General features: G+C 27.3%; 1 protein-coding gene across 2 annotated transcripts in view; it reads right to left on the bottom strand.

The window, feature by feature from the left end:
- LOC142329597 (proton-coupled amino acid transporter-like protein acs) overlaps positions 1 to 12,929 on the bottom strand; it is a 95,511-nt gene that overhangs the window by 27,306 nt on the left and 55,276 nt on the right. For both annotated transcript variants that reach the window (XM_075374309.1, XM_075374310.1), the window contains one exon: positions 6,226 to 6,312. In XM_075374309.1, the coding sequence (XP_075230424.1) occupies positions 6,226 to 6,312 (87 nt within the window). The remainder of the gene's footprint in view (positions 1 to 6,225; positions 6,313 to 12,929) is intronic.

Raw genomic sequence — 12,929 nt, 5'->3', positions numbered from 1 at the left:
TCAGCTTTAAATATTATTTTTCTGTAGATAAAATTTAAAAAATATATATATAATATCAGAAAACTAAAATAAAAGGAATACTAAAACAAAGGATAAATGATTGATTTTTAACTAATGACAAAGAAAGAGATCATAAAAGACAAATTATGCATTATGCTCACAATCACTCAATACGTGCGCCCGCCTACACACACACCCACACACAAATATAAATAATTTATTATTAATAATTAATTAATTATTATTTTTAGTATTATTATTTATAGATGAATATGTTACATTCTGTTTGAGTAAAATACTAATCAGTTATGTAAATTTAAGTTAAAATATCCATTTTAAATATTTTACACCATTCAATAAATATATTTTGAAACACTTCTTACTAATATTCAAGGTCATCTCCATTCAGACTGTACTTTCATTTTCTCATCTGTAGCAAACAAAACTATTTCACTGCAATGCTTGGCTATTAGAGAAGGGAAAAATATTTAACCTTGATCTTTTTTTAACTTTAATAAATAATTTTTTAATTAATAAATTGTAAAGTTAATAATAACATTTATTAATTAAGACTGCTGATAATACTAATAGAATATTATTTTTACAACTAAATATTTCAGGTAATAAAATATAAACTGAGTTAAGAGTAAAAGAACTGGTCATTTTTATATAATTTGAATGTATATATCTTTCATGAGCATTAAATGTCATTTTTTTTATATTTTCAAATTATTGTATAATAGAACAATACTGTTTTAAAAAGATGTGACTATCACTTTGACAGAATATGAAATGATAATATTAATTTTATTACTGCTTTTATTAATTACATTTTTCTTTTTTAAATCAATGTGACTTTTAGTGGCATTGCAGTAGTAATAATAGTAGCAAAATTATAAGTATAAAATAATAAATAATGAAGAAGCTTAATTAAATTATACAATGCCAAGTTCCATGGCAAAGTAGTTGTTTCTTGTCTTTTATCTTAATTGTTCTGGGTTAAAATTATACTCAAGCTTGACACTTTTCAAAACTATGTAATCCATTTTTCATCAAAATAAATGTGTAGGGCATCTATAATAGCTGAGTATGTTACTCATTGCATGTAAGCCTACTGTATTGACAGTCAGTCACTGGAATATTCTGCTTAATGGAATAATTTTCATTGTTAAAAAAGCCTATTACTATGCAGATTTTAGTGTATGTGAAGTTATCGTTTATGGTATTTGTTTTTAAAAAATAAAAAAAAATGAAAAAAAAAAATGTGTAACAATGAATCACAATAACTAAAAAAATTGAAATTATTGGTAAATTATTTATTTTATTTATTATTGATCTGGTATAAACTGCTCTTTTTTTTAGATAATAAGAGGATGAATTTTGTGGCTAGTGAAAACTAAGTATCACCGGGATTCAAACCTAAGTTACCTTTAGGGGGAAGATACTACCACTGCACTACAAAAATTGGTCTAAGTTTATATATATGTAAAAACTGAAGTTAAAACAGCCTTAAAAATATATTACAGTATTTAACAGAACTTCTAAAAAACTGATGTGGACACCACATGACTTCCTTGTACGCCTATAAAATTACAGATATTTTATATATATTTATATTTTTTATTACAATTTAAACATTTTTTTTTATATTTTCTATTTTTTTTTGTTATTATTAAATTATTATTTACTCTATTTTTTTTTTTACAATCAGAGGTTAATATATTTAAAATAAATATATTTAAATTAAAAAAAAAAGTTAAAAAGGGAGATGAAGTCTGATTGAACCGATGTACCTTCCCCTTGTAAGATCCAAATATTTCATTAATTAAAATTTTATTGTACAATAACTCTCGAACCAATGAAAATAAGTACCACTTATCATATATTGTTGAAAAGCTGTCAATGAGGGCTTATTACTGCTTTAAGAAAAGTCCAAAAATTCAAATGTTTTGGATTTTGGACTTTTTTGGTCCAATCGATTGCATTCAAAAGTGCACAACTAGAGTTACAACAGTCCTAAATCAAAAATTTCAACATCCTACGGCTAGTCGTTTTTGAGTTATGCGAGATACATACGTACGTACAGACGTCACGCCGAAAGTAGTCAAAATGGATTCAGGGATGGTTAAAATGGATATTTCCCTTGAAATCTGAAAATCGTAATTTTTCGCATTTACAATACTTCTTTGTACTAGTATTACAGTACAGTATTAATGTGACTACAAACATTTATCACAAAATTAACATAAATAAATCATAAAGTACAGAACAAAAAATAAAAATAAATAAAATATTTTTAGAAATGAAAAAAATTTTTTTTTAATACCAGAAAACATATATTAAATTATTTATCCAGTGTTAATAAAATTAAATAATGTAAAAAAAAATTGCTTGTAATCAAAATTATATAGAAAAAACCACTAGATTGTTCACAAAGAGTTTTTTTTAAACAATATAATAATCTCAAATGGACTATAGAATCATTTCCGATGTCACAACTAATACAATTTTTAATCTAAACTTTTAATCCAACTAATACATTTTTAAACTTCCGGGAACACCATTGGGTATTAAATTCAGAAGATGAGATGAATGACAGTTTTTGTAGCATGTGAAAATACCATGCCTGACCGGGATGGATTCGAACCCGGGACCTCCGGATGAAAGGCCGAAACGCAACCACTCGCACCATGGAGACCGGCACACAACTAATACATGATAACACATAAACACACATTTACTGGAATTGAAAATAATTTAGACATTTTGAAAATTATTAGTACAAACATTTTAAAAATTGACATTTTACAGTAAATAATATTATATAGATTTTGTGTACTTCATCGGAATTTCACAGCCAAAAAAATAATTATAATTATATTTTGTATATTTAATTAGACGAGATTAGCGAACGAAGCGAGCATAGGTTATGTTGATATATATATGATTCGTCAACTCACGGAATCGTATGTATATCAACATAACCTAAGGAAACAACCTAAGCTGGCTTCGCTCGCTAACCTCGTCTTCTTTCTTTTTCTGTTTAGCCTCCAGAACCGCCGTCAGGTATTACTTCAGAGAATGAATGTGGATGATATGTATGAATGTAAATGAATTGTAGTCTTGTATAGTCTCAGGTCGACCATTCCTGATATGTGTGGTTAATTGAAACCCAACCACCATAGAACACCGGTATCCACGATCTGGTATTCATATCCTTATAAAAGTCCTTTGCTAGGATTTGAACCTTAGAACTATGACTTCGAATTCAGCTGATTTTCGATGACGATTTCACCAGTAAACAAACCCGGTGGGTTTCCACCGGGTTTTTTCAAAGTATATAATTTGTATATTGAACAATAATTTGCTCTTAATGGTTAAAACATCTGTTACAATAAAAAACATTTGCATAGGGTTATATCATCGCAAATTTTCTGAAGGAAAGATTATATGTTATGATGTTACAAATAAACCTGTGCATGTTTCAAGAAAATATATCCGCGTTACAATTAATTTTTAATATCTATTATCATGTAAGACTTATTCTTTTGTTTAAAAATTATTCCATTATCTATTAGTACTACAATATTTACAATTGCAGAATTCTAATTTTATTTTTTTTTATAAATTATTCTCGTTTCTTTGTTTTCCTTTAAACAATAATACTATGTAATATTAAGGAACACACCTAAGAGTTTATTTATAAATACAATAAGGTATATAAAATGAAGGGCAATAAATGACCTCGGTAAGGAACACAGTTGTCGCGAGTTATAATACAAGATAATCTAACGTGGACACGCCCCAAATAACAAACGACCTCTTTGGACGGTTATTAAAACAAAATAAATAAATAGATAGATAGTTCGAAAATGAAAAGATGCCAGATTGTAGTAGGCATATTCTTATAGAATCAAACGATCGTTAATTTAATAGTAATTTTGTTTCTCCTTCGCTCAATGACAAATTAGTTTCAACCTAAAGAGATTTGGTTATAATAAAATCAGGGTAAGATTTACTATCAGAAATCACATGTCTATTAATTGAGCGTAATATATACGCAAAAAAAATCCTGCTAGCTACACACACATTTTATTGTTCGTTAAAACGTAAAGACAAAACTGAACATGAGGTTGTACAATTTAGTAAATGTGATGCTATTTAATCAGTTGTTTCAAACTGAGATTCAAATTCGTATCGATCATATGAAATGATCGCTTTAAAACGTCATAAAAATTTGTATAAGGTTATAGTGAAAAAATAGCTTCATGAAGAAACAAATACAGTTAAAACAAAAAACGATCTCGTAAAAGAAATATCGCAACGAAAAAAGTACTTTCATCGAAACATAAAAGGAAATTATGAGATTCTTAAAAATTACGAAGAACTATGGCCGACGTATTTATTATATATATATATATATATATACACGAGTAATGTGTTTTAAAAATAAAAAATCGCGAATATACGAATATAAAAAAGTTATTAGGTAACAACTTGAAACTAAGTTCTATTTTTTCTTTAGTGTTAAAATTATAAATAATTTTAAAATTTCAATTCAAAATAAAATAAAATGAGAATTATAAATTCGTTTACATAACAAAAGAATTAAAAACAAAATAAAAAACTATTTTGTGTTAATAAACTATGGAAACCCCTTAACTAAGTTTTCAATGGCTAAAGACAAAAAAATTAAATTTACCAAATGTTTCTACCTCGAAACAATGTATTTTTTGGTATTAGATTAATACATCCCAAGCCTCAAAGAAGGTAACTCAAAAGGTTTAAACGGAAAAGTCAGAGTTGTGAAAGGCTATTTTAAAGGGTTCTAAAAAAACAAATTTTGACATAGAATCTTCAAATTAGGGCAATCCTAACCAAAATGGCGGTCATTTAATATTTTTTATAACCCATAATGGATCCATAATGCACCTCAATTGTCAAGAAAAATATATAGTATCGAAGCAGAAATATTTGCTAAATTAAATTTTTTTACGTTTTAACGGATGGAAAGTTAAGTACTGAAAAGTTACTTCATATTGCCTGAGTACTAACACTCTGGCATACACTATGCATTCATTCATCACAGTGTCTCCAAAACCGCCATTCCAAAAAGGCTGAAATTTGGTAAATTAATTAATTTTAGTCCTAGATAAATGAATTTTTGAAAATTAAATTTCTAAGAAGGTTAAAAGGGATTAAAAATTCTGCAAAGGGAGATTAAATTTGAATTAAATATAGATAGATAATTTTGAGTCAATGGGTAAAATTCATTTTATTTGCCGTTTAACAAAACTCATTCTTTATATAAAAAGAAAAAAATCTGATGTGGTCACACATGACTTCTTTGTACGTCTATTAAATTACATATACACATTTTTTTAAATGAAAAGTACATAAAATTTTATTTCATTAATAACTTATGATATTTTTAATTTTTGTTTGGGTTGTTATTGAATTATTATTTATTGTACATTTTTTTTTTACAATCAGAGGTTAATAATTATTAAGAAATCGATATATTTAAATAAAAAATAAAATGGATTCAGGGATGGTCATGATGGTCATAATGGATGTACTTGCTTCGGCAGTACATATAATAAAATTTATCAAAATGGTTATTTCCATTGAAATCTGAAAACCGAAATTTTTCGCGATCTCAATACTTCCTCTACTTTGTACATGGAAGTAAAAAAATCTGTTGAATAATAAGTTTAAATGTTTGAATTACTTGAATTCTAGGCCTCAAACATCTAAAATTCAAATATATTACGGTAATACAATTGGTAGCATATCTGAAAAATTATCATAATTAGACGTGAAATAAATGAAATAAATAATATTTCTTTAAATTCTAAGGAATATAAATTATGAATTTTTGAAAATTTAAAAATTTAATATTTAATTTTTTTTAAAATCATCTTAATTTTTTTCGCAATTCAATATAATCTAATAAAAAAAAATAATGGATAAAACAATCACGGTTCAAAATATGATGTTTTCATAAATTCTCTCTTCAGTGAATTAAAACTCCATATGCACTATTTTAGAATCCATAGTATAACAAATTGTTTTATTTTCTTATTTTTTTAATTATTATTTTAAAGCTTTTACATAGTAGATTAAGATAATAATTTCAATCAGATATATCATAATTAATAATTAAAAAATCAGTTCAAATCAGTTAAGAAGTAACAATTTATTTTTATTTTAAATAATTATTACCTTTTCGCTCTTTACATTCTTGTGTAAAGACATAGTTAACTGGTCCCGAGTCATTTTGGTAACGGCTTCTGTTGTCTTGAGAGTAGCCTGTAAAGCAATAAAATAGAATAAATATATGAATTCATGAAATTTATATATAAATCAATAAATGTATTTAAATAACTGTGTTATAAAACTATATAAATAAAAATTTAAATGTTGGTTTGTTCAAAATCCTAAATCTCCGAAAGTTCATCACCGATTGTTTTGAAATTTTGACACAACGTTACATTCGAATACGCGCGTGTTTTTATACACCTACTATTATGTGACAAATAAAAACATGATTGTTTTTTTTAAACAGCGCTATCTGTTGGACGTAAAAGCAACACACGCTATACTAAATATTTTATAATTCCATTTCAGTGTTTCCGATGTGTGTGTTCGCTGTAGACTAAAAAACTACTGGACCGATTTACGTACGGGGGAAAAAGGGAGAAAGGAAGAAATCGGAAAAGGAAAATAGGGAAAAGGGAAAAATCGAAAAAAGAAAAAAGAGGAACCGGGGAAAGGGAATGGAAAGGGGAAAATATAAAAAAAGTAAAGGTGGAGCGGATGGGGAAATGGAAATATAAATGGGGAAGTAACGGGAAAGGGAGATGAAAGGGGGAAATGAGAAAAGGGAAGGTGGGTCACGGGGAAAGGGAATATGGTAAAAGGAAAATGGGGAAAAGAAAAAAGGGAAGGGGAAAGCGGACATGGAAACAGGAAAAGAGAAAAAGGGAAAGGTTAAATTTTGTGAAGTCCGTAATGCTCATTTTGTTAATGTTTTTTCAAACTTTCAATGTGTTCATTTAATCTGTATATATATATATATATACACAAATATATATATATATATATATAATATATACACAAACCTAGCAATAGAGAAGAATTGCCGCCTCTGCTAGTTGATAATAATTAATGAAATTTCATAACTAATTTCAATCGATTACCTTGAACTCTTAGGCATTTTGGAATATAAGTACAAAAACAATATTTGCTTTGAAAATAGAAAAAGAGAAAGCGAATTATTAAAAGACCATGACATGCTGAGACCAATGTATAAAAAAATATTTGTATAAAGATACAATAATAAAGTAGTATTTCGATAAATTACTACTAACTTCATAATTATTTTTTTTGGTTTAACCTCCGGGACCACTGTTAGGTATTGCTTCAGGTAGTAACTTCATAATTGAAATCACTTAGGTAAACTTCAATTAAAGGTATATCGTCAATTTAAGGTAAAATACAAATATTGGTATATAACAAATCTTAATATTTTTTATTACTTGGTATATATTTTGGTTATTTATACAAATATATACTTTAAAATTTAAGAGCCAATACTTTATTTTTAATTGAAAAAAAAAATCGTTTATGAACCACCAAGATATGTTACTTTTTAATGACTACTCACCAACTTGACAGCGCTTTCATCGTTTTTACGATATTATTAATCAGTAGATCGCTAAAACGTATATCTTTAAATATACTTTTTTTAATATTTAAAATATTTTTATAAGTTTCGTCAAATAATTACCGCTATATTCAACCATGATCAAAGAATACTTGATAAATTGAATCTTTGTATAACAACTATATATCGATATAGTTGTAATTATTTAACGAAGTTTATCGGAAATTTCATATATGTCAAACTGATTTATTGGCTGATGATGTAAGAACAACAAAAGCTTTTTCAGTTTGATAAGTAATTATCTTAATTATTCACTATATGTATTAAAAACTTACTGTTAAAAGACTGGTAATGTGGAAATGTACTTTAGTAACTTCATCAGTATTGTAAATACAATTGAAGAGGTACTGCTATCAATAGAGGCTGTTTGAAATTGTCCGTAATGTTTGACGGTTGTTTGTCTAAAATGTTTATATATATATATATTGTTTGTCTTTCTAGAAGAACATAAGTTCAATCTGTCAGATGTAAAGTTTATTAAAATGATACAGTTTACGTTATACAATTCTACACTGAGTTAAGTTTTTTATTGCAAGCTATTTTCATCTGATGTTTAATGTTATGTGTTCTTTTGTTAGTAACTTTCTTGATTGAAAATGTTGTACAGTTTTATGATTTAGTTAATATACATTAGTGTTACATACTTCTGTTTTTTAATTGTGTTTTTTAATGTGTTTTTTAATTGTACTCCATAATTTATATTTGTTAATGTTATATTTTAGATAGATTTCATAAGAAAACCCCACCGGGTTGGTCTAATGGTGAATGCGTCTCCCAAATCAGCTGATTTGGAAGTCGAGAGTTCTAGCGTTCAAGTCCTAGTAAAGTCACTTATTTTTACACGGATTTGAATACTAGATCGTGGATACCGGTGTACTTTGGTGGTTGGGTTTCAATTAACCACACATCTCAGGAATGGTCGAACTGAGACTACAAGACTACACTTCATTTACACTCATACATATCATCCTCATTCATCCTCTGAAGTATTATCTGAAAGGTAGTTACCGGAGGCTAAACAGGAAAAAGAAAGAAAAGATTTCATAAGAATGCTACCTATTGTAATGGGTACCATGATTCGACTTGCGAAAAATTTCGACATATCTTCGCGTTTCACATCCTCCAGACCCCAAAATCACCGTCAACTCAAAGGTTTATATATACATTTTAAATATATATATATTTCACTTTTTGTGGACACGATAACTGCCGTAATTTTGTGCCAATCACTTTCAAATTGATACATAAAATATAACGACCAAAAATCTCAGTCGAGTTCATTAATGGGCAAAATCGGATCATGGAGGTGGAATGGGGGGCTTTTTATAAAAAATAGAATATCGCTATAACTTTCTTATTAAGTAAAATATCGAATTCGTTTAAAGTTTCTACTATTCTTTGGATAAGGGCCTAAAAATTTTGTAAGTAAAGATTTTTGATATCACCAACCATTGGTCCAATGGGGTGGAAAAAATGGGGTTTTAAAGATAAAAAAATCATACCTCCCTTAATAAGTGCAGTATCGAATCATTTTAAAGTGGTCGTTAGTTCTCTAAACATTACCTAAAACTTTTGTCTGAAACAATTTTTGATATGACCAACCCTTACGACAAGGGATGACCAAAATATTGCTGGAATTGTAAGAAGATGGTGCTTGGCGTATGTGAAACCTTTTTCACATGCGACTATTGTCGTATTGAGTAAATTTGAAGTTTTTCTTAACTTTAAGATGGAAATCGTTTTTATTATCTACTAAGCACCGGTGAAATCTACCTCCGCCTTCCGGCGTGCCGAAAGGGATTTTTTTTTAATTCTACTGCAGATAGAGCTGAATAATAAACACTGAAAAAATAATGTAGGAATAAAATTTCAATATAATTTTGAAATTGTTTTGTTGTTAATTTTTAAAAAATAATTTTTAAATATTTTTCACCTTTGTATGACATAAATATTAACAAATTTAGTGTTCTAAACAGCATTATTTAAAAACGATAAAAAAATCTTTAGCATTAAATTCCGATTATGAGCCAAATTTTAGTCTTCCTTAACCCGATTATACAAAGCGAAATCACTTACTTATTAATTTTTTTTTATGTGATCAATAAAACCCTTACTAATACCAAGGTAGAACTGAATTTTAAAGATTCCAACTTGATAATGGCACCATTTTTAACTTTTTTTTTATACAATCGACTGGGTTACAGCATATTTTTCTATTTTTGAAACATTTTAATAGAAATGTTGGCAAGCTATTTAAAATACGGATATGCAGTGCCAAGTTAATATTGCCAACAATTAGAATAACCTAATACTAATCCTATTATGTACGAAAAGCAGCTAAATTAATTTCCATTACAGTCTAATTAACATGTCTGATGTAACAATGCTACGAAATTGTATCATTTTATAGAGTAATAAAAAACTTAATAGATTTTTATTTCTATTTCTATTGAGTACATTAAAATTCATGAATGTTTTATTTTATGAAATTTTTTATACGTTTTATTTGCGATCAGTTAATATTGATAAGAAAAAATTATGCCGTCCATAACGTGATAATAAGCTTCTTCACGCATTTAAAATTTACGAGCAATGTAGTAACTACTTCAGCATGAAATAAAACATTTCAAGTATGATCAGAGCATAACAATAGATAAAAAAAATTCCAAAATCACATTACAACTTATACACGCGCTACCACATACACAACGATGAATGTGGTTATCATACAAATAATCACAATGCTGTGATTGTTTGAGTAATTCCACGAACGTAATAAGTTTCATTTTTAATAATTTTACAATTTACAATTATTCAGAATACTGTATCGCAAAATTCAAGTTTATTAAGGTTTATCTCAATAATACATTAAAATAATTTAATCTTTATAGTAGTAATTTCATTATATTCCAACAATTTTTAAATTATAAAAATAAAACTTTTTAATATTTATTATCAAGCATTTCTGTTAATCTACTTTTTTAAAGTAAATTTAAATGTAAAGGATTTGTGAATTGTTAGTAGCCTTGATAAATAGATTAAATACTAGAAGTAAAACAAATCAGTTATATACGTTTTACTAATCGTTTCAAGGTTAAAAAAATAGATATTTATTCAGATCTTTTATGACTACATAATTATGCATTATATATACGGTCCGTATTGAGAGCCATACTATTCAAAATAAATGTAAATAGTGTCTGTTCGGCCCCGCTAAAAGGTAATGTATATGCGTTTGCAGATGATACTGCCTTGTGTTATGTCCGCAACACCTGGATAGAAGTGGCTGAGAACATGCAATCAGATTTGGACGCACTGCTGTTATGGTTTTCAAATCATTATATGATCTTGAGCGTTGAAAAAAACTTTGTATATCAACTTCTGCTTAAGGGGGAAAATAAAATTGCCACTTACAATAAAATATAAATGTAAAAAATGGGTGATAAATAAATCTGATTGTTTAGAATGTAGTGAGATCGAACAACGTGATATTTGTAAATACTTGGGCATTGTGTTAGATAGTGGTCTAACCTGGAAGAATCATATTGCGCTAGTAAAGCAAAAACTATTAAGCTATCTTAGGATATTTTATTTTTTAAACAAACTATCCCCAAAAATAACCATGAGAAAACCTTATTTTACTATTGTGTATAGTCGACTAGACTACGGCATCAGCTGTTGGGGAGGAACTTATGTTACAAATTTAGATTCCATAATCAAAATCCAAAAAAGATTCGTTAGAATGATAAGTAAAAAAAGAACTACGGGTCATTCTTTGCCAATATTTAGGGAATTGTCTATATTACCGCTACGTTATTTATATGTTTACAAAGTAATGAAAATTTTCTTTATCAGAAGTGGTCATAGAGATAGTATGATAACCGAGTACGAACTTAAAAGTAAAAGGAATGTATATGTCCCCAGAGCAAATAAGACGAGTTATATGAAGTTCTTTTTAAGTACTGCTCCTAGATTGTATAACATACTTCCCAATATAAAGACGAGTAGGATCCTAAACACTTTCTTAAAGCTATTAAGACGATGGCTAATTAATATTGATGACGCTGAAAATATGTTCCATGTAATTACATGATTTATGATTATATATATAATTAATTATAATGCTTTATACTGTTGGTCTTAACATAGTAATAGATTCTTTACATATATAACTTAATGGGTAGCACTGGATGAAAGTTTTATTAGTATACATAAATATTTGACGACGATTGATCTTCTCTATACTTAATTGCAGAAGAGATAAGTTTCCGCCAGAGTAAATCATGAATTGAACCAAAACAAATTTTCCTATATAAGGTAAAACTATTTCCTTTTTGTCCCCTTACTCTAACTAAACAGATTAATATAAAAGGGATGGTGCCACAAAACACGGAAGACCCATGTGGACACCTAATCTTTCATTTTTTACAAAACCCACTTCCGATTATAAATCATATAAATTAAGTTAAGTTAAGTAATGAATATTAAATTGTATTATAAAACAATGTTAATATTGGTTCTAGACTATGAATAGGTAACCTTAGAATACAATTATAATTAGTATTAGGATTACTCCATTAATTATTAATTTTGTATAAGTGAAAGAAATAAAAGAATTTGAATTTGAAATATATATCAAGTTCAGAAATTAATTGCATTATTACTAAATAAATTAAAAAAAAAAAAAGATGTGGGCACCACATGACTTTTTTGTACGTCTATTAAATTACATATACACACTTTTTAAAATGAAAAGTACATAAAATTTTTTTTCATTAATAATTTCTGATATCTTTTTATTTTTATTAATTTTGAATTATTTGTTGTAACATTGTTTTTACAATAAGAGGTTAATGATTAATAAATCTATATATTTAAATTAAAACAAAAAAAAATTAACAAAAAAATAATGAAATCGGATTTGAACCAATGTACCTTCCACATGTAAGATTTAACTAATTCATTAATTAACATTCTATTATAACTCTGAAACCAACAAAAATAAGCACCACTTATGATATATCATTGAAATACTCTCAATGAGGGCTTATTACTGCAGTTAAGAAAAAGTAAAAAATCCAATTTTTTTTTATTTTGGGCTTTTTTGGACACATTTGGTTCAGTCAGTTGCAATCAAAAGCTTGGGGGTGCACAAGATGTTACAACAGTCCTATATCCAAAATTTCAACATTCTACGGCT

The sequence above is a fragment of the Lycorma delicatula genome, chromosome 8 (genome assembly GCF_047948215.1).
Source record: "Lycorma delicatula isolate Av1 chromosome 8, ASM4794821v1, whole genome shotgun sequence".
NCBI classification, from domain to species: Eukaryota; Metazoa; Arthropoda; class Insecta; order Hemiptera; family Fulgoridae; genus Lycorma; species Lycorma delicatula.
The sequence above is the reverse complement of the archived record's forward strand: the minus strand, read 5'-3'. Positions and strand labels throughout refer to the sequence as shown.